This window comes from Xyrauchen texanus, chromosome 31 (genome assembly GCF_025860055.1).
Source record: "Xyrauchen texanus isolate HMW12.3.18 chromosome 31, RBS_HiC_50CHRs, whole genome shotgun sequence".
Classification (NCBI taxonomy): Eukaryota; Metazoa; Chordata; class Actinopteri; order Cypriniformes; family Catostomidae; genus Xyrauchen; species Xyrauchen texanus.
In genome coordinates this window covers 16037913-16061275 of record NC_068306.1, presented here as the reverse complement: position 1 = coordinate 16061275, position 23363 = coordinate 16037913, and the positions used below count along the sequence as shown (strand labels likewise).

The window sequence follows — 23363 nt, the reverse complement described above, 5'->3', positions numbered from 1 at the left end:
AAGTTATGATATTAACAAGGCCTCTATGTTGTGATAGTTTTTCTAAATTAGTCTACAGAGTATAGACGTATGGTTAAAAATTATATCAACTTAAATTGAGACATTTCTGAACATTAAAACGTTTACCAAATTTAATGGTATGTGGTATGTTATACATTAACTGTAAGGGGGCTCCAATTTTTTTTACTTTTGGCAGTTCAGCTTCTAAAGAGAGGTGAACATCGCCTCCTGGTGGGGGAAAAACACTGCGGCGTTTATATGTCCAATTTCATTCACTGATTGGGCATTGAGTAAATAAGACCTTGTTTTGCCTGGAAACTTCAGGTAGCAGTCAGGTCTAACAGAGTCCCGTTGGATTGGAGGTGTTCACAGAATGATAGATGGGTCATTGACAAATAAGGTTGTCCAAGTAAAAAAAAAAGAGAGAAATCTTGTAAATATCTACTTTAAAACAAACGAGCCAAGTTTGCAGAAATATAATAATAATACAATTTAAAGCATTTTCTACAAAAAAAAAAAAAAAAAAAATACATAATAATAATAATTTTAATGACTTAATGACTAAAAAAAATATGTAGCCTAACCTTGAAGTAAAGGGTATTAAAGTACTTTCCTTGCACCCAGGGGCGTAGGCCTACTGGGGGCCTCTGCTTGCACCTCAAATACATTAGTAGCCTATACCCAACTTAATCGTTTGTTTCAATAATTTTTTCAAACACATTTTTTTTTTCAATGTAAAAAATAGGCCTATATATATAAATATTTTACAAATGTCAAACATTTTTTTTAGTCAAAAATATCAAGAATTATTCGCAGCGTTATACAACCTGACCTGAAAAAATAAATAAAATAAAAATAAAGTCCCTTTTAGAAAAATCGGATGATGGTCTAAAGGGGTTCTCTCTGTTTTATGGCAATGTTGGTTAAATACAAGACTTTGATGTGATGACGAAAAATTGTTCCACTGCTTATGTTTGAACATTTATTTTAAATAATATAATTAAACATTTTGCATAGATTAGCCTATTTTTAATAATTAAATTGATTGGACAGAAAAAAAGAACGTCACGTCATTGAGCCAGGTGTGCTTTTACTGTCATTGTCGAAACGTCGTGAAACGCTTAAACCCTCTGCTTAAGAGTCGCTTTGCAGATCTGTAGACACGCACATTTTAATAAAGGATCATTTCACTCGTTTTGGTTGTGAATGACTGCTTTTTGGTTCAGTGAAATGACTCATATGTCGCAAAAGCGTAATTTGCAGAACTGGTAATTGAACAAATCCACACAAATCTTTTTGTTGAACTGATTCAAAAACTTTGGCCACTTGGATCAATCAAAATTCCCCACACTACACAAAACCACCTTATTCTAAAGTGACACCTTTAGATTGCTGCATCATCACGAAAGGAAAAGCTTTATCTGATTCATTTTAAAAGGGAAACTCACCATTAAGCATATGCTATAGTAAACTAACAATTGTAGCATTTTCAGCAAAGGCATGTTTATTTAGCTTGTGCTGCTCTTGGGACCTCAAACAACAGTATATCGACCAAGGATTAAAATGTGATTTCTGCAATAACATTTATATATGCTTCGCAGGCCAGCAGTGAATGCTGAGATGGAAGGTGACGTCTACAGACGGCCTCATTCAATGTGATCTCAATGTTTGCACAGACACAAATTTGAGTTCAAAGTGAATATTCAGATCTCCACAATAGAGCTCAGCAATTCTGAGAAACCCCCTTATACAATCAAATAAATGCAAATTCATGACTAATGCCTTCCTTTAAATAGAGACTGACAAGGAGGATCATAAGAATACTTATGCATTGCTTTTACAGTCTTTACAATCTAACAATATGTAGACTAACCATGCCAAAAAAATGACTGTTCTTATGCATTAACTTGATACTATAGATACTTGGGTTCTTTTATAGGAAGTTGCTCTCTAGCTTACTAATGGCATGCTTGGTTTGCATGTGTTGACTGATGGCGGACACTTTCCATAGGGAAGCACGAGTGTGAAGACATGTTGAAAGAGGCAAGTGGTCCCATACATTTCACCGTGTTTCTCAATGTGTTTGAGAGAAACAACATGGTCAGAAAAAAGCTTTAGTTAAAGTATCTTTATCACCAAGAGGATAAATTATTTTCAAATGAAAAAGTTGTTGGGAAATTTAATGAGCAAATTCAATCAGCTTGCATGCAAAAAAAATACATTTAATTCATCATTTTTCAGCTCTTAATAAGCTTCCAAAAGGAAAGACACAAAATGAATTCGGATTTGCTTGCACAGAGATATTGACCCTGAAGATACCATTCAAAATGCCCTTAAGCTGTTAGACACAAAGGGAACAAGATTTATACAAAAGATGAGTGTATTTATAAATGATAGAACTACCTCAAAAAAGGACTCACTGCAGAAAACTGGTTTATTTGAAAATCTAAATAAGTTCAAAGTTTTTCCACTTCAGTAAAGGTATAGTTCACCCACAAATTACAATTCTCTGATCACTGACACACCCCCATGCCATCCCAGATGTGTATGACATTCTGTCTTGTACTTAACACTAACAATGATTTTTAGAAACTATACCTTTGTTGGTCCATTCAGTGCAAATGACTGGTGGCTAGGACTTTGAAGCTCCAAGAGCTCATAAAGGCAGCATAAAAGTAATCCATTTGACTTCAGATGTTAAATTGATATCTTCAGAAGCAATATGATAAGTGTGAGTGACAAACATCAATTGTTAAGTCCCTTTTCACTAAACAATTCTCCTCCGTGTCCAGTAGGTGGCAATATGCACAAAGATTGTGAATCACCAAGAACATAAGAACAACTCTTAGGAGAGAAGATAGAGCCCAGGCTTATTTAGCTTCTGAAGAGATGGATTTAACCACTGGAGTCATGTGGAGTACTTTTCTGCTGCCTTTATGTGCTTCAAAGTTTTGGTATCCATTCACTTGCATTGTATGGACCTACAGAGCTAGAAATCTGTGTTTGTGTTCAGGAGAAGAAAGTCAAACATCTGGGATGGCATGAAAGTGAGTAAATGAGAGAATTTTCATTTTTAGGTGAACAAGCTGTTCATAAATGATTGATTATTCAGTATTTTTTTGGCATTTTAGGCTCAATAATGTTAATAAATATGAATTTTCATAAATAAAAACACTGCTTTCTAATTTCAACACAATACAAAATTACATTCATATTTAAGTTTGAAGTTCATTTACAAAGAGTGATGTCGCAACAATATATTCCATCATATTTGTTCATAAAATATTCTGTGTCCTGATTCTCCAGACAATGAAAACAATGTTTTTGAGTGAGCTCATTTGCATGCTGAAGCTTGTGCTTGAGTCAGAACATAGAAGGCAAACGAGAACCCGGGCAGCTGGATCTGATCTCCAGGAGGCAGCTCAGATCCCTGCAGTGGTGGAAGGGTTCGGTCATCGACCATCGTTAGCACTTTTCCATTTAATTTGACTGACCTAAAGATGAAAAAAAAAAACAAGATTTAAGGATCTCAAAGTTAGTTTCATCACTGTTAGACTGTATGTTTAATAAATATTATGGTTTAAATAAGTGCTGGTTTGGATTAACAGCAGCTGTTGTAGTTTGGAGCTGAATTGTATGTTTTCATTGTATGAATGGACAGCTAAATTAAAGTATGTGAGATTTAGAAGAGTCATGCACAGTACCTTGAATAAAGGCCCTCTTCACCTGGCTCAGCCGCCTGAAGTATAAAGGCTTCAATAGTGCTGTTGGATATATGGGTGGGCAGACTAATGGTAGCTTGACTTTTGTTTAAGTTTAAGGCAAATAAAGTCACAGCACCTTGTCTGTAATTAGCACTGGAGAAAACAGAAGGATGATATTATTTGTCAAACTGTTTGTTTCTCAAAAAAAAAAAATATAAATACATGCATGTTAACAAGAACACAACTACCTTTTTCTGTTAGTGCAGTGAAGGTATACCCGTATTTGCTTTTTAAATCCTGAATTTGTAAGAACTTTTGCTTTTAAGACCTCTGGACCAACAAGCCTTTTGTATAACAATGATAGCCAGTAATCCTACCATAAAAGACAAAACATCTTAGATCATACATTCATAGCACAGAAAAGACACACTTGACTTTTACAAGCCTGTCAGTAATTCTTTTGAACAAAAATTCAGACACATATGAAACACCTACTGGAAGTGGATCTAGATTATCATCCACTAAATGGTATGTGCCAGACCCAATCAACACTTGTCTGATAATGACGTCTAAACCTAATTTGGCACCGAGCCCCAGTTTGTCCAACCACCTTCAGTAAACAAATCAGATAAAATAATTAATAAAATAAAAAAAGATATCAAACAGTTGCTTACACATTAGATTTTTTAGCATTAACTTCTAATGGGAACAGAAGAACAACTCGTGTTAGATATAGAGTGCAGTCATTTGCATAAATTGACTTCAACACAATTCCATTGCAGTTATAATTTACTGACAAATGTGTCAAGTTATAGGAATATTCTGAGGTTAATGGTAACTAAATCAACAGTATTTGTTGCATAAAGCTGATCACCACAAAAAACAAACTGACAGGCTGACAGTTAATTTTCAAACAAATAATTGCGATTATGATCATTAACTGTCTGTTTTAGGGCTGTGACGATTAATTGTCTCATTAAGGGCTTAACGATTAATTGTCATATGCTATTTTCTGCATGTGTGCTTCATACACTTTAAGAAGTCATTTTTACATATTTAACTTCAAATACATAAATCAAATAATGAAATAGGATTAAACTATGATTTATTTCTTCTATCTTTCTTATACTTGTTCGTTTAGATTTTCACGGGAGTTTGGTGCAAGCCCCTGCTGACAGAGACAGGAGCTTGTTGACCTCAGCGGTGAGGCTCAGTGACACTCTGACTTGGTGTTCAACTGAATGACACACAAGCCTGCCATTCATTTATACAGTATAGTCACTTAAAATTCCCTTATGCGGGCGGGCATTAAAATGTCATAGAAATTTGAATGCAAAAAATTGTGCTTGACTCATATAACCACGATCAGACAGTTATTTAATAATTGCTACAGGCCTAACCCTTTAAAAAGAGGTACACACACACACACACATATATATATATATCCTGAGACCCCCGTGTAACTGCTGTGTGCATTTTCTATTTCCCTTTTTGATTTGTAACTAATAGCACCAAATAAACAAGCAAAAAAAATAAAATAATAATAGTTTAAATAATAGTTTTATAATAGTGCCCACATATTTGGACAGCGGGACTAAGTTGTGAAATTTAAGTAATTCCAAGCTATTTCTAAGTCTAATTTTAAGTCAGATTTTTTTCCATCAAATATTGTATTATGTGTCCAGGAGTGTTCATTATTCAAGTTGAGATGTTATAGACATCACAGCTGATTTTCTATAACGTTGAATTAATAATTCTGATTAAAAGTAATGTCCAGCATCACCAAAACACTGCCAACCATGTTAAAATTAAATTTTGAATGATATAATTTTGAATCTATATAATAATTATCATTGTCCCATTCTGCCAAACATGCTGAGTGGTCCAAACATCACCTGCAGCCTGAAACTGAACTTTTGGTCAGATTTTAGGAGTAAATGCACTTAGCTGCATAAAAGCTATAGGATGCACCCTTGCTCCCTATTTAGTGAATGACTTAACCTCCAGTGTGCTGTCTGTCTGCACTGGTCTCAGAACAGTTCAAAATGCACCTTATTTTCATCCTAAGTCCACATAAAGCCTCTGAAAGTAAAAATGTTCAGCTTTTGCATGAAAACATTTATTCAAATTTAAAAATGCATAGTAAATATATAGGAATGCATTTACTAATGTTAATGAATAGAACCGTATTGTACAGAGATAAAATAAAATATAACAAAATTTATATTAAAATGAAACGACCCACAGATGTGTTAATGTTGAAAAATATTCAATATAACTAACATGTTTTTTTTTTTTTTTCAACTTTTGAGGGAATGCGGTCCTAATTTCCACATAAGTGGACTTCATATTTATCAGTGCGCTGATGCATGAAAAATGAATGAATTTTTTAAAGCGCCATATCAAATGAAACTAGAGATGCTACTCTTTACAACCAGTTTTAATCAACAAACTTAAAGAGGTTTCTTACAAGAGGCACTTATTTTTGCGCTGTGCCCATAGTAGCGCTTCCAGGAAATCAACATCATGTTGTTATGTGACGTTGCGGTGCACCAGAAGTTTAACCTTTAAATGACAGTGTAGAGTCTTGTGAACAGTATTCAGCCGGTTTTAATTCACTTAAATGAAGCTTTGTGTATAGTAAAGCCAAAATACAACGTCCACACATTGATACCGAGTCGCACAAGGGTAAAGGCAGAAATATGGATCTTATAATTCTATAAAAGCACTTATTTGAATTCTTCTGTTAAAACTTTAGCATTATTTGAGTTGTAAAGTTGTTTGAATTTGTCATTTTTAAGGCCGTTTTAAGGTTTCTAGGGTTACTGCGTTATGTTGTCATGACCAGAAGTTGTAAAATTGGATATAAATATACACAGAAAAGGTTAGAAAATGATTTTATCACACTAAATTCATATCAACACGCATATTGTTTCCATGTTGTGACAATATTTCTGAAATAGTGAGTATTTTTACATTTACGAATTGGCCCCATTCACTTTCATTGTAATCCAGTTTTGTGCTTTTTTTAAAAGGAAGGACGAGTCTAAATGTATTTTTGTGGTAATCAACATTATGCCACAAATGCTGTCGATCGAGGTTAACTAGTTTTAACCTGGAATATTCCTTTAAAATGGTGTTAGAAGAAAATCTTAACTGCCTTGTTAACTTGTACTCACATAAAACCAGCAACAAATGCATCAGAGAGGCCAATGGCTCCACCACCATAAGCAGAGCTCGTCTCTCCCAGCCAAACTTTCTTTCCCGGAGAAACAGATTGAACGGTCTGAAGAAACAAGAATTTATCAGTTAATCATTAGTGCTTAAAGGAACAGTTCACCCCAAATTATAATTCTCTCCTCGTTTGCTCACCCTTATGCTGTCTCAAACTCATTGAGACTAGTTACTCATATTACTCTTCCTCGTGCTTGATGCATACACAGAGTGAGCAAGTGTAATTTAGCTTCAAATCATGATCCACCTAGGAGACTGCAGATGTCAAGAGTTCACCACTTCTGAAGACATGGATTAAACCACTCGAGTTGTATGGATTACTTTTATGTCATTTTTGAAGCTTGGACATGTTGGAAACCATTGACTAGCACTGTATGGAAAAACACCTCATATATCATATGAGTGAGACCGCAAAGGTGTGAGTAAATGATTAACTATTCCTGCTCTATGCTTTTAAGACCTCTGGACCAACAAGCCTTTTGTATAACAATGATAGCCAGTAATCCTACCATAAAAGACAAAACATCTTAGATCATACATTCATAGCACAGAAAAGACACACTTGACTTTTACAAGCCTGTCAGTAATTCTTTTGAACAAAAATTCAGACACATATGAAACACCTACTGGAAGTGGATCTAGATTATCATCCACTAAATGGTATGTGCCAGACCCAATCAACACTTGTCTGATAATGACGTCTAAACCTAGTTTGGCACCGAGCCCCAGTTTGTCCAACCACCTTCAGTAAACAAATCAGATAAAATAATTAATAAAATAAAAAAAGATATCAAACAGTTGCTTACACATTAGATTTTTTAGCATTAACTTCTAATGGGAACAGAAGAACAACTCGTGTTAGATATAGAGTGCAGTCATTTGCATAAATTGACTTCAACACAATTCCATTGCAGTTATAATTTACTGACAAATGTGTCAAGTTATAGGAATATTCTGAGGTTAATACATGGTAACTAAATCAACAGTATTTGTTGCATAAAGCTGATCACCACAAAAAACATTGATGCATACACAGAGTGAGCAAGTGTAATTTAGCTTCAAATCATGATCCACCTAGGAGACTGCAGATGTCAAGAGTTCACCACTTCTGAAGACATGGATTAAACCACTCGAGTTGTATGGATTACTTTTATGTCATTTTTGAAGCTTGGACATGTTGGAAACCATTGACTAGCACTGTATGGAAAAACACCTCATATATCATATGAGTGAGACCGCAAAGGTGTGAGTAAATGATTAACTATTCCTTTGATGTGATAAATAAGGAAACTTCCTCAGAGCATTTCTATGACTGCTCAAATAAGGTCAAGATACTCTCTAAATTCCTGAGAGATCTCAAGTCTTCAAGTGCCATGAGGGAGTTCATAATAATTGATAATATTCATAAAACTTCATAATTACCTTGAGGACCTGGTTAATTTTTGTAGCCAGTGTATCAAGCACTCGAGGGTCAAGGAAATCCTCCAAGGATGTATCTCGACCATTCACATAATAGCTGTTATGAAGAAAAACAGGAAAACAAATGTAATACAAAGCAAAATACCACCAAAGACCAACCAAATATGATTTATTTTAAAGTCATGCTGACATTCTTCTTATCAAGTTCTACCTCTTAAAAAAGATTTACTTATTAGTGAACCTGAATAAACACAGATAATTTCTCATCTGTAGTTAAATCATGTGTTAGAGATCACAAGAAAACATTGTGAACACATGCTGCACCCTGTGGGTGTGAATCATAACTCACTGGTGCCAGGTGCATGCAGTAATGGCCTCTGCTCCAGTCTCCAAAAATCTATACAAATTAATGTTCAAGTCAGTAAAACCTCATTCCAAGTTTGACAATTTATGTCTAATCAACTTCGCAATTCATCTTTAACATAAAAATGCATTAGTTAGTCATGGTTTAGCCAGATGCTACTGCTAATTTCTCTGGACACCAACCCAGTTAGCAAATCTTTGTGGTGATCTCGTGGTTGACTGATATCTGGTCCATAAAGTCCTGTTGAGTGATAAAGTGTGGATTCCTGAAGAATTTGTTGCAAATGGACAAAGTCCTGACCAAGCTGGTACCCATCCACTCTGATCCCAGCCTTTTTCTCATAGCTGTTGGGTTCTAAAACAAAAGATATATTATGGTGTGACATCAGCTTAAATTATTAAAAATAAGCAAGTACACAAGTCAAACTAAATATCCAGAATCATACCATTCCCGAGCTCCCAGGACATTACATACTGCCTGGACCCACAGTACTTCAACAGCAATTCAGCATTTTGGCTGTTCCACAAGTTTTCACTTGTTCGGAGCAAGGCATTCAGACCAAAAATGAGGTCCAAACCGGAGCAGTTTGCAAAAGCGTAAAGCAGGTCAACTGCATATTCTGCACGAAAGACAGACATTTTCACAACGGATCACAACAGCATTTTTTGCATACCTGACTTTCTAGAAAACACTTGTTTGTTGAAATAACTTATGCAAGATAAAATTCCCTTCAGGTCACTATTTGACAAAAAGCAATTCACTTACGGGAAAATTTAGTTTTTCTGTATTTTCTCTCCAGCTCCTCCTGAAGTAAAATCTTTGAATGTAGGGCCCATTCTTGCTTCAAGCTCTTTTCAAGAAATGGAGGTAACTCAAGTCTCTTGCATGAATCTCCTGTAGAAATGACATCAGAAGTGGCAGATTAAAGGAATAGTTCACCCAAAATGACTTTTTTTCTTCTGCAGAACACAAATAAATATTTTCAGAAAATTATTTCAGCTCTAATGGTCCATTCTATGCAAGTGAATGGTGACCAGAGCTTTGAAGCTATAAAAAGCATAGTAAAGGCCAGGGGCGTGTCTAGGGGGAGGCAGTGCCTCCCCTAGGATAAGCTCTGCCTCCCCTGAGAATTTGAGAAATAATCTGTCCATCTGTTGTTTTGAGTGTAGCCCCGAATGTATTTTGAATAGTTGACTGACAAATATGAAACCGGAACAAAAGCCTATGTAAACCCCCGAAATCATAAGTTGCCTTATTTAATTGTGTTTTGGCTTTGCACATACTGCATACAGCCTGTAAAATAGACATAGGCGTAATCTAGCCTATAGAATAAGTTCCTTTGCTGTCGGTAGCCAATGGGCGACTCCGTTTCTTCCTCTCTGTTGAATATGCAGCAGGTAGAGGAGGAGCTTGCGCAGTCGTTGACATCAACTAACGTTACTTAGTGGCGAGTTAACGGCAATTAGCAGGAAAGACAGCGCAAATGAGGCTTTGGGGATTTTTCCGAAAGAAGTCAGTGGGTAAGAATTCACATTTGTTTTTGTCCTTAAAGTCTTAAGATCATCATCTAGCTGGCTTTCACCCACAGTAGGCTAAACCTCAAGAATTGTAGCCTCCAACTTCCTAATTTAGATTGACGCAGCTTGGTAGCTCTGAGTTAACGCAGATGCCTTTCACGCCGGAAACGTCGGTTCGAGCCCGTTCGGAGCATACTTTTCTTGTTTATCAGGTGTTGTTTTCGCTAAGGATAACCAATAAGCATTAACATAAAATGTATATGTGACTTGTTTTGTGATATTAGTTTGTAGGAAATATACACTTTGATTTGATTAAATGGTTTTGTAGAGGGTAGCAAAGATGAGCTACAGACTGAGGAGCAGCAGATGTGCCAGAATCAGGCATGGAAACTGGTAACAATTAATCAGTCACTTTACTTTAGAGAAAGTTAAAAGTGAAACATTGTTTATCTCAATGATCCTAATGAAAGGATTTTGACAGATTAATTATTCTCATAGAGATGATGAGAATTATATACAGTTCGATGCCATGGTGTGTCAATGAACTTAGACTAAAGTCATTCTTGTATTGCTTTACCTTAGGATCTTATACATCATTTTTACTATTTATGTCAAAAAATATAAATTATTTATATTCAATATTTTTTTACTTCACTTTACTCACTATAATATAACTCTTTTGTGATGACTTTATGTTAATGTACATGAAAATTCAAGAATCATGATAGATATTAGGGCAATCCCACTGATCTGCTCTTCCCAATACATTATCTTCAATGGTATTGGTCTACAGTTTGAAATATGTAGCACTTGATGAATTAGTTGTTTGAAGCTGATTTGCAATAAGTTATGTGCTGTATCTGTTCTTTTGCATCACAGATGATTCAGGGAGGAGAGAGGATGTTGAGGATAGTACTAGAGTGGAAGATTTAGGAACTGTAGAAACAGGCCCAGCCAGAGCAAAACTCAAAGAATACCCTCTCACCAGCTTTGGACTACAGGGAAGTGGTTGCTAGTGTGAAAATAAAATTGTCTGGGCTAAGCCCCGGATGTCCTTCAATGCTGGAAACGCGTCTGCATCTGATGATAAATTACAATTTAAAAGTGGATTGTTTTGTGCATATTTTTCCATCGCTAGCAGATGAGTGAGGTCTGACACAACAAAAATCCAGTTTAAGCCCTATAGTCTAATAGGGGCCCAGTGCCTATCTCTGGGTTCCTGGCTTAGAAAAAGATATGCACTAAAACAGATTGTGTGTAGTATAGCTTAATTTTGCACCGATTTTTTCAATTGTTTATGTTGCCCCCCACACAAGCCAAATGCCCCCCCAAACATGATATCCTGGTAACCCCTCTGGTAAAGGCAGCATAAAAGTAATCTATACGACTCTAGTAGTTAAATCCATGTCTTCAGAAGCTATATGATAAGTGTTGGTGAGAAACAGATCAATATTTATAAGGAATGTTCAGGGTTCAATACAAGTTAAAGGATTAGTTCAACCAAAAATGTAAATTCTCTCATTACTCACTTACCCTGATGCCATCCCAGATGTGTATGACTGTCTTTTTTAAGCAGAACACAAATTAAGTGTTTTTTGTAAAAATGTTGAATCTATGTAGGTCCTTACAATGCAAGTAAATGGGTGCCATTGGGCTGCTGCCTGTTTGCTGGTCCAAAAGTCATTTACAGGCAGCAAAAATCATTACACACAACTCCAGTTGATAATTCATTGTCTTCTGTAGCAAACTGATAGGTTGGTGTAAGAAACAAATCGATAATGATTTTTTTTTAAACTTAAAATCATTGCTTCCGCACAGCACTGTATTGATGTTTGAAATGAACTAACTCTCACGTGACATTCATTCCTCTGTTGTCTACAAAGCGCGCACTTCCGACTTCTCACATGAACGCGTCATTGCGCTTACGTCACCGATGCATCGACTGCTGGCAGGAAGCGATTTTTTAAAGTTAATAAAGTTTGAATGATCTAACTGTTTCTTACATCAACCTATTGATTTGTTTCAGAAGACATTAATTGATCAACTGTTTGAGTTGTGTGGATTATATTAATGCTGCCTAAATATGCCTTTTGGACCATCAAATAGCCTGCACCCAATGGCACCCATTTACTTACATTATAAGGACCAACAGAGCTTCAATATTTTTCTAAATATCTTAATTTGTGTTCTGCTGAAGAAAGACAGTCATACACATCTGGGATGGCAGAGAATTTTCATTTCTGGGTGAAACTATCCTTTAAGCTCAATCGACAGCATTGGTGGCATAATGTTGATTACCACAAATATATTTTGGACTTGTTCTTCCTTTTCTAAAAAAAAAACAAAGCAAAAATCAAGGTTACTGTGAGGCACTTACAATGAAAGTGAAATGTGGCCAATTTTTGGAGGGTATAAACATTATAATTTTATAAAAGAATTTGCATTAATTGTTGTTAAAACCGGTGTATTATTTGAGCTGAAAAGTCGTTTAAATTGACATTTTTTCATTACAGTCATTTTAGGGTTTGTTGACATTACATCATCACAGTAACAAAGTTGTAAAATTGGCCAAAACCTTACACAGAAAGTGTTTGTAAGTGATTTTATCACACTAAAATCATGTTTACATGCATATACTTTGTCTTGCGGCAATACTTTTAAAAAAGTGAGTATTTTAACGTTCAAAAATAGGCCCCCATTAACTCCCATTGTAAGTGTCTCACTGTAACCTGGATTTTTGATTCATTTAATTTTTTTTTAAAGGAGGAACGCGTCTAAATAAATTTTCATGGTTATCAACATGATGCCACAAATGCTGTCGATCGAGCTTAACTTGAATTGAACCCAGAACATTCCTTTGAGTCCATTTTTACCATAAATTCTCCTTCCTGCCCAGTAGGTGGCGATATGCACAAAGAATGCAAATAACCAAAAACAAATTTAAAAAAATAACTCTTAGGAGAAAAGTCAGCACTTAGGAGAAGGGCTTGTGAAAGAAGACATTTATCCAGTTTTCCTGGGTGACCACTGGGAAGCACTGTGATGATTCTAATTGCCAGTTTTCTGTTTCTGGTCTCTGAGATGCACTTTAAAGACTGCCAAAAATGAGCAATCCAGACAGAGAACAACAACCATTTAAGTTTTTTGGAGTCAAAATTTATTTCAGGCTCAACATCAGCAGTTGTTGTCATAACTCTGAATAATTAATGATATCAATGTAACTAACCTGGGACAATCGCTTCATGTCATCTACACACTCAGGTGAGGCACTGTGTGTGTGTGTGTGTGTGTGTGTGTGTGTGTGTGTGTATATATATATATATATATATATATATATATATATATATATATAAACAGTAATTTAGACTCTGTGAAGAATCAGCATGTTTTGACAATTTTTACAAATAATAATAAGATAATATAACTAACATTATTATTATTAATAATAATAATATTAATACATTAAACATTACCCGCTAAGAATATATGCCGATGTGTGGGGAAAAAAAAAAAAAGTTTAATCGTGGAACACTTCTGCATTCAGGAAAAATGTGGACAGTAAAAAAAAAAAAAAGGACTTAAATATTGATCCGCTTCTCACCCACACCTATGTGGTATAAATAAGACATGGTATAAACCACTGGAGTAATAATGGTTACTTTTGTGCTGCTTTTATATGCTTTTTGGAGCTTTGAAGTTCTGGTTACCATTCACTTGCATTGAATGGACCAACAGAGCCGAGATATTTTTCTAAAATAACATGTTCTTCTGAAAGTGCTCAAAATGTTTATTCACACAATTCAAAAACCAAAAGTGCAGTCTAGTAACATGTACAGAACAGTCTAGTATGCTGCTCAGGGTGTTTGTATAATTCAGTTTACTGTTCGCTCATTAAAGCTAAAATGCAGTCATGCTGTTCAAGTCAGATGACAACACACTACAGACGTCTTTATCAGCCATCACGTGGCTTACTACTGTAGCTGTAAGTTATGTATTGATGCAAAGACAGAGTAAAGGGTTACCCAAATAGTGAAAAGCTTCGCTACTGTTTTCTCTTGCTTGAAAATATCTTCCCCTTGGGTTGAATTTCATGAAATCTTGTTTAGTCCCTCCAAATCGCAGGAAAGCAGGAATCAAAGCTTTGGCAAGGGTCCTTAATTTTGGTGAACTGCATTCACAGCAAATAATACATGACAACTTAACATAACAGATTAAATGGGTTAATTTGACGTATTGATTATATTTAAAGTGCAGGTCGTTTTACGATAAGTTTGGAAGAACTTACTTAAGTAGGTTCATAAACTTCTCCTCGGAGATTAAACTCGCATCAATAGCCACAGAGAGAAACCTTTCATCCACCCTTCGGGCCACACGGGACAACTCCAAAACAATACGTATAGACTGGACATCATTATCGATAGAGATCACGGTGTTGGCCGCCACGTAAAATGCGCGAAACAAAACAACAACAGCAATGATCGAGGAAACATTTGCGGCAACAGACTTCATTAGTTTGATTTCCCGCGAGCTCATTCAACATTTGACTACATACGTTTCAAGCGCTCATCCCCCACATATAACCGGAATATAAAACAAAAAAACGAAACAGATCAGCTGGGTGAAACATGTAACGCCGTCAAAAATATACTTCCTTCTTTTTTGTAAGACTGTGCATACGCGAGGAAACAGCGTTCATGTCAAGTTACTTGACAACCTGTCACACTACTAGTGACTCCTGGGCGGGGCTTCGGTTTGATTCATATTTGTATACGTGAGCGGATTGGCTGAGAGAGCGCTGGATTTTTAACATGTTTTTTATTATTAGTGGTGCTTGCAAAGCATCACTATTGTAATCTCACATACTTATTAGTGGTGCTTGCAAAGCATCACTATTGTAATCTCACATACTTATTAGTGGTGCTTGCAAAGCATCACTATTGTAATCTCACATACTTATTATTATTTTTTATTTTTATTTTTCTTATTTTTTATATCTCTTAACAAAACTTCGGCACCTAACTCGTCCCGCACCGTTTGGCGTAGACCCACGAATGAGGTGTCAAATCGAACGGCCTATTGAGGACACGTGTGCTATGACTTTTATAAGCGATCGGGGTACGGTATTTGCCCCAGGGGCAAAAAAGCGGCCGAAAAATCCCATAGACTTAACATTGAGACAAACTTTGACGCGTCACAGCTCCAAGCGAGGATTTCGTAGAAACGTGTGATTTGCCACATTTGAAGAGGCTGGCAGGCTCTGTAAGAGCATACCTCAATATGGGGTAAAAGTTGCACCCCTGGGGGCAGGAGCTGCCCAAAAATGCCCCAATTGACTTATAATGGTGTAGGACGGCCCATGAAATGAAAAGGCATAGGGATTTGTATTGAACATAGCTCTGGATCACAGTGTCATAGAGACGAGGGGTGGGCTCATTTTACTCAGACGACCAATCAGTCTCTCAGGATCATTGTGAAGCTATCAAGCCACGCCCTAGCAACCATTAAGAGCACCTTAGCAACAAGTCCCATAGACTTCTATTGAAACAGATCAAAGGGATATCTCCGGATAGAAGTGTCATAGAAACACAAGGGTGGTCTCGTTTGACTCGGGACAGCAAACAGCCAATCATGCATCAAATCAACACTTCCTAGCCCCTCCCTAGCAACCATTGTCGAGCACCTTAACAACCAAAATCCATAGAGGGATATCTTCCATTCTGAATGTCACAGAGGCATGGGAGTTGGTTTATATCATTCATACTGACAAGCAGCCTTTGGAGATTCATGATTGGCAGCTGCCAAGCCACTCCCTAGCAACTAAACAGAGTACCCTAGCAACCGTTTAGCAGTAACTATATCTCTGCACCAGAAAATCAGAGAGACTTCTGGGTTGATTTATTTCAATCAGGATGGCAAGGACACTTGATTAGTATCACTATGGTAACTGCCTAGCAACCAGATGGGGTTACCCTAGCAACCGAGTAACAAATCACATATCTCTGCATCAGAAAAACGTAGAGACTTCCGGGTTGACTTATTTCAATCAGGATGGAAAGGAGACTTCATTAGTATCACTATGGTAACTGCCTAGCAACCAGATGGGCTTACCCTAGCAACCGAGTAACAAATCACATATCTCTGCATCACAAAAACATACAGACTTCCGGGTTGACTTATTTCAATCAGGATGGCAAGGACACTTGATTAGTATCACTATGGTAACTGCCTAGCAACCACATGGGTTTACCCTAGCAACCTACTAACAAATCACATATTTCTGCACCAGAACATTATACAGACTTCTGGGTTGATTTATTTATGACCACAATTTCTGTTCTTTTCAAGCAGGCTATTTGACGAGTTTTGCCACGGCAAGCACCACTCACATTTTCTTCAGGAAATGTACCTATCTAGTTATTTTCATTATTTTTATTAGTGGTGCTTGCAAAGCATCACTATTGTAATCTCACATACTTATTATTTTTATTATTTTTATTTTTTTATTTTTATATCTCTTAACAAAACTTCGGCACCTAACTCGTCCCGCACCGTTTGGCGTAGACCCACGAATGAGGTGTCAAATCGAACGGCCTATTGAGGACACGTGTGCTATGACTTTTATAAGCGATCGGGGTACGGTATTTGCCCCAGGGGCAAAAAAGCGGCCGAAAAATCCCATTGACTTAACATTGAGACAAACTTTGACGCGTCACAGCTCCGAGCGAGGATTTCGCAGAAACGTGTGATTTGCCACATTTGAAGAGGCTGGCAGGCTCTGTAAGAGCATACCTCAATATGGGGTAAAAGTTGCACCCCTGGGGGCAGGAGCTGCCCAAAGTTGCCCCCATTGACTTACAATGGTGTAGGACGGCCCATGAAATAGGGATTTTTTATTAAACATAGCTCTGGATCACAGTGTCATAGAGACAAGGGGCCTGCCTCATTTTACTAAGACGACCAATCAGTCTCTCAGGATCATTGCAAAGCTATCAAGCCACGCCCTAGCAACCATTTAGAGGACCTTAGCAACAAGTCCCATAGACTTCTAATGAAAGAGATCAAAGGGATATCTCCGGCTAGAAGTGTCATACCAACACAAGGGTGGTCTCGTTTGACTCGGGGCAGCAAACAGCCAATCATGAATCACCTCAACACTTCCTAGCCCCTCCCTAGCAACTATTGTCGAGCACCTTAGCAACCAAAATCCATAGAGGGATATCTTCCATTCTGAATGTCACAGAGGCATGGGAGTTGATTTATGTCATTCATACTGACAAGCAGCCTTTGGAATTTCATGATTGGCAGCTGCCAAGCCACTCCCTAGCAACTACACATAGTACCCTAGCAACCGAGTAACAAATCACATATCTCTACACCAGAAAATAGTACAGACTTCTGGGTTGATTTATTTCACTCAGGATGGCAAGGAAACTTGATTACTATCACTATGGAAACTGCCTAGCAACCAGATGGGGTTACCCTAGCAACCGAGTAACAAATCACATATCTCTGCACCAGAAAATAGTAGAGACTTCCGGGTTGACTTATTTCAATAAGGATGGCAAGGAGACTTCATTACTATCACTATGGTAACTGCCTAGCAACCAGATGGGTTTACCCTAGCAACCGAGTAACAAATCACATATCTCTGCATCAGAAAAACGTAGAGACTTCTGGGTTGATTTATTTATGACCATAATTTTTGTTCTTTTCAAGCATGCTATTTGACGAGTTTTGCCACGGCAAGCACCACTCACATTTTCTTCAGGAAATGTACCTATCTAGTTATACTTTTTATTTTTATTAGTGGTGCTTGCAAAGCATCACTATTGTAATCTCACATACTTATTTTTATTTTTATACTTTTTATTATTCTATCTCCGTACAAAACTTCGGCACCTAACTCGTCCCGCACCGTTTGGCGTAGACCCACGAATGAGGTGTCAAATCGAACGGCCTATTGAGGACACGTGTGCTATGACTTTTATAAGCGATCGGGGGTACGGTAATTGCCCCAGGGGCAAAAAAGCGGCCGAAAAATCCCATAGACTTAACATTGCGACAAACTTTGACGCGTCACAGCTCCGAGCGAGGATTTCGCAGAAACGTGTGATTTGCCACATTTGAAGAGGCTGGCAGGCTCTGTAAGAGCATACCTCAAAATGGGGTAAAAGTTGCACCCCTGGGGGCAGGAGCTGCCCAAAAATGCCCCAATTGACTTACAATGGTGTAGGACGGCCCATGAAATGAAATGGCATTGGGATTTGTATTCAACATAGCTCTGGATCACAGTGTCATAGAGACAATGGGGCGGGCTCATTTTACTCAGACGACCAATCAGTATCTCAGGATCATTTTGAATCTATCAAGCCACGCCCTAGCAACAATTTAGAGCACCTTAGCAACAAGTCCCATACACTTCTAATGAAAGACATCAAAGGGATATCTCCGGATAGAAGTTTCATAGAAACACAAGGGTGGTCTCGTTTCACTCGGGGCAGCAAACAGCCAATCATGAATCACCTCAACACTTCCTAGCCCCTCCCTAGCAACCATTGTCGAGCACCTTAGCAACCAAAATCCATAGAGGATATCTTCCATTCTGAATGTCACAGAGGCATGGGAGTTGGTTTATATCATTCATACTGACAAGCAGCCGTTGGAGATTAATGATTGGCAGCTGCCAAGCCACTCCCTAGCAACTAAACAGAGTACCCTAGCAACCCTTTAGCAGTAACTATATCTCTGCACCAGAAAATCAGAGAAACTTCTGGGTTGATTTATTTCAATCAGGATGGCAAGGACACTTCATTAGTATCACTAAGGTAACTGCCTAGCAACCAGATGGGGTTACCCTAGCAACCGAGTAACAAATCACATATCTCTGCATCAGAAAAACGTAGAGACTTCCGGGTTGACTTATTTCAATCAGGATGGCAAGGACACTTGATTACTATCACTATGATTACTGCCTAGCAACCAGATGGGGTTACCCTAGCAACCGAGTAACAAATCACATATCTCTGCACCAGAAAATAGTACTGACTTCCGGGTTGATTTATTTCACTCAGGATGGCAAGGACACTTCATTACTATCACTATGGTAACTGCCTAGCAACCAGATGGGGTTACCCTAGCAACCGAGTAACAAATCACATATCTCTGCATCAGAAAAACGTAGAGACTTCCGGGTTGACTTATTTCAATCAGGATGGCAAGGACACTTGATTACTATCACTATGATTACTGCCTAGCAACCACATGGGGTTACCCTAGCAACCGAGTAACAAATCACATATCTCTGCACCAGAAAATAGTACTGACTTCCGGGTTGATTTATTTCACTCAGGATGGCAAGGACACTTGATTACTATCACTATGGTAACTGCCTAGCAACCAGATGGGGTTACCCTAGCAACCGAGAAACACATCACATATCTCGGCACCAGAAAAGAGTACAGACTTCCAGGTTGATTTATTTCAACCAGGATGGCAAGGACACTTCATTAGTATCAATATGGTAACTGCCTAGCAACCACATGGGGTTACCCTAGCAACCGAGTAACAAATCACATATCTCTGCATCAGAAAAACGTAGATACTTCTGGGTTGACTTATTTCAATCAGGATGGCAAGGACACTTGATTACTATCACTATGGTAACTGCCTAGCAACCAGATGGGGTTACCCTAGCAACCAAATAACAAATCACATATCTCTGCATCAGAAAAACGTAGAGACTTCCGGGTTGACTTATTTCAATCAGGATGGCAAGGACACTTGATTACTATCACTATGATTACTGCCTAGCAACCAGATGGGGTTACCCTAGCAACCGAGTAACAAATCACATATCTCTGCACCACAAAATAGTACTGACTTCCGGGTTGATTTATTTCACTCAGGATGGCAAGGACACTTGATTACTATCACTATGGTAACTGCCTAGCAACCAGATGGGGTTACCCTAGCAACCGAGAAACACATCACATATCTCGGCACCAGAAAAGAGTACAGACTTCCAGGTTGATTTATTTCAACCAGGATGGCAAGGACACTTCATTAGTATCAATATGGTAACTGCCTAGCAACCACATGGGGTTACCCTAGCAACCGAGTAACAAATCACATATCTCTGCATCAGAAAAACGTACATACTTCTGGGTTGACTTATTTCAATCAGGATGGCAAGGACACTTGATTACTATCACTATGGTAACTGCCTAGCAACCAGATGGGGTTACCCTAGCAACCGAGTAACAAATCACATATCTCTGCACCAGAAAATAGTACTGACTTCCGGGTTGATTTATTTCACTCAGGATCGCAAGGACACTTGATTACTATCACTATGGTAACTGCCTAGCAACCAGATGGGGTTACCCTAGCAACCGAGAAACAAATCACAGATCTCGGCACCAGAAAAGAGTACAGACTTCCGGGTTGATTTATTTCAACCAGGATGGCAAGGACACTTCATTAGTATCAATATGGTAACTGCCTAGCAACCAGATGGGGTTACCCTAGCAACCAATTAACAAATCACATATCTCTGCATCAGAAAAACGTAGAGACTTCTGGGTTGGTTTATTTCACTCAGGATGGCAAGGACACTTCATAAGTATCACTATGGTAACTTCCTAGCAACAAGGAGGGGTTACCCTAGCAACCAAATAACAAATCACATATCTCTGGATCAGAACATCGTAGAGACTTCCTGGTTGACTGATTTTACTCTGGATAGCAAGGAGACTTGATAAGTATCACTATGGTAACTGCCTAGCAACCACATGGGGTTACCCTAGCAACCGAGTAACAAATCACATATCTCTGCACCAGAAAATAGTACAGACTTCCGGGTTGACTTATTTCAATAAGGATGGCAAGGAGACTTCATTACTATCACTATGGTAACTGCCTAGCAACCAGATGGGTTTACCCTAGCAACCGAGTAACAAATCACATATCTCTGCATCAGAAAAACGTAGAGACTTCTGGGTTGATTTATTTATGACCATAATTTTTGTTCTTTTCAAGCATGCTATTTCACGAGTTTTGCCACGGCAAGCACCACTCACATTTTCTTCAGGAAATGTACCTATCTAGTTTTTATTATTTTTATTTTTTATATCTCTTAACAAAACTTCGGCACCTAACTCGTCCCGCACCGTTTGGCGTAGACCCACGAATGAGGTGTCAAATCGAACGGCCTATTGAGGACACGTGTGCTATGACTTTTATAAGCTGATCGGAGTACGGTATTTGCCCCAGGGGCAAAAAAGCGGCCGAAAAATCCCATAGACTTAACATTGAGACAAACTTTGACGCGTCACAGCTCCAAGCGAGGATTTCGTAGAAACGTGTGATTTGCCACATTTGAAGAGGCTGGCAGGCTCTGTAAGAGCATACCTCAATATGGGGTAAAAGTTGCACCCCTGGGGGCAGGAGCTGCCCAAAAATGCCCCAATTGACTTATAATGGTGTAGGACGGCCCATGAAATGAAAAGGCATAGGGATTTGTATTGAACATAGCTCTGGATCACAGTGTCATAGAGACGAGGGGTGGGCTCATTTTACTCAGACAACCAATCAGTCTCTCTGGATCATTGTGAAGCTATCAAGCCACGCCCTAGCAACCATTAAGAGCACCTTAGCAACAAGTCCCATAGACTTCTATTGAAAAAGATCAAAGGGATATCTCCGGATAGAAGTGTCATAGAAACACAAGGGTGGTCTCGTTTGACTCGGGACAGCAAACAGCCAATCATGCATCACTTCAACACTTCCTAGCCCCTCCCTAGCAACCATTGTCGAGCACCTTAACAACCAAAATCCATAGAGGGATATCTTCCATTCTGAATGTCACAGAGGCATGGGAGTTGGTTTATATCATTCATACTGACAAGCAGCCTTTGGAGATTCATGATTGGCAGCTGCCAAGCCACTCCCTAGCAACTACACAGAGTACCCTAGCAACCGTTTAGCAGTAACTATATCTCTGCACCAGAAAATCAGAGAGACTTCTGGGTTGATTTATTTCAATCAGGATGGCAAGGACACTTGATAAGTATCACTATGTTAACTGCCTAGCAACCAGATGGGGTTACCCTAGCAACCGAGTAACAAATCACATATCTCTGCATCAGAAAAACGTAGAGACTTCCGGGTTGACTTATTTCAATCAGGATGGCAAGGACACTTCATTAGTATCACTATGGTAACTGCCTAGCAACCAGATGGGCTTACCCTAGCAACCGAGTAACAAATCACATATCTCTGCATCACAAAAACATAGAGACTTCCGGGTTGACTTATTTCAATCAGGATGGCAAGGACACTTGATAAGTATCACTATGTTAACTGCCTAGCAACCAGATGGGGTTACCCTAGCAACCGAGTAACAAATCACATATCTCTGCATCAGAAAAACGTAGAGACTTCCGGGTTGACTTATTTCAATCAGGATGGCAAGGACACTTCATTAGTATCACTATGGTAACTGCCTAGCAACCACATGAGCTTACCCTAGCAACCGAGTAACAAATCACATATCTCTGCATCAGAAAAACGTAGAGACTTCCGGGTTGACTTATTTCAATCAGGATGGCAAGGACACTTGATTAGTATCACTATGATTACTGCCTAGCAACCAGATGGGGTTACCCTAGCAACCGAGTAACAAATCACATATCTCTGCACCAGAAAATAGTACTGACTTCCGGGTTGATTTATTTCACTCAGGATGGCAAGGACACTTCATTACTATCACTATGGTAACTGCCTAGCAACCAGATGGGGTTACCCTAGCAACCGAGAAACAAATCACATATCTCGGCACCAGAAAAGAGTACAGACTTCCAGGTTGATTTATTTCAACCAGGATGGCAAGGACACTTCATTAGTATCAATATGGTAACTGCCTAGCAACCACATGGGGTTACCCTAGCAACCGAGTAACAAATCACATATCTCTGCATCAGAAAAACGTAGATACTTCTGGGTTGACTTATTTCAATCAGGATGGCAAGGACACTTGATTACTATCACTATGGTAACTGCCTAGCAACCAGATGGGGTTACCCTAGCAACCGAGTAACAAATCACATATCTCTGCACCAGAAAATA

General features: G+C 38.3%; 1 protein-coding gene and 1 long non-coding RNA gene across 2 annotated transcripts in view; one reads left to right on the top strand and one right to left on the bottom strand.

The window, feature by feature from the left end:
* The window catches only part of LOC127625187 (uncharacterized), a 34311-nt gene that overhangs the window by 3339 nt on the left and 7609 nt on the right, over positions 1-23363 (top strand). The window lies entirely within an intron of this gene.
* Positions 1955-15011, bottom strand: hpse (heparanase). Its single transcript, XM_052100298.1, has 12 exons — positions 14524-15011; positions 14261-14406; positions 9487-9615; positions 9167-9340; positions 8904-9075; positions 8707-8754; positions 8361-8454; positions 6884-6990; positions 4200-4314; positions 3953-4077; positions 3705-3857; positions 1955-3494 (listed from the first exon to the last, which is right to left on the bottom strand). Exons 1-12 carry the CDS (start codon positions 14769-14771, stop codon positions 3335-3337), a joined length of 1671 nt encoding a protein of 556 aa, XP_051956258.1. The 5' UTR covers positions 14772-15011; the 3' UTR covers positions 1955-3334.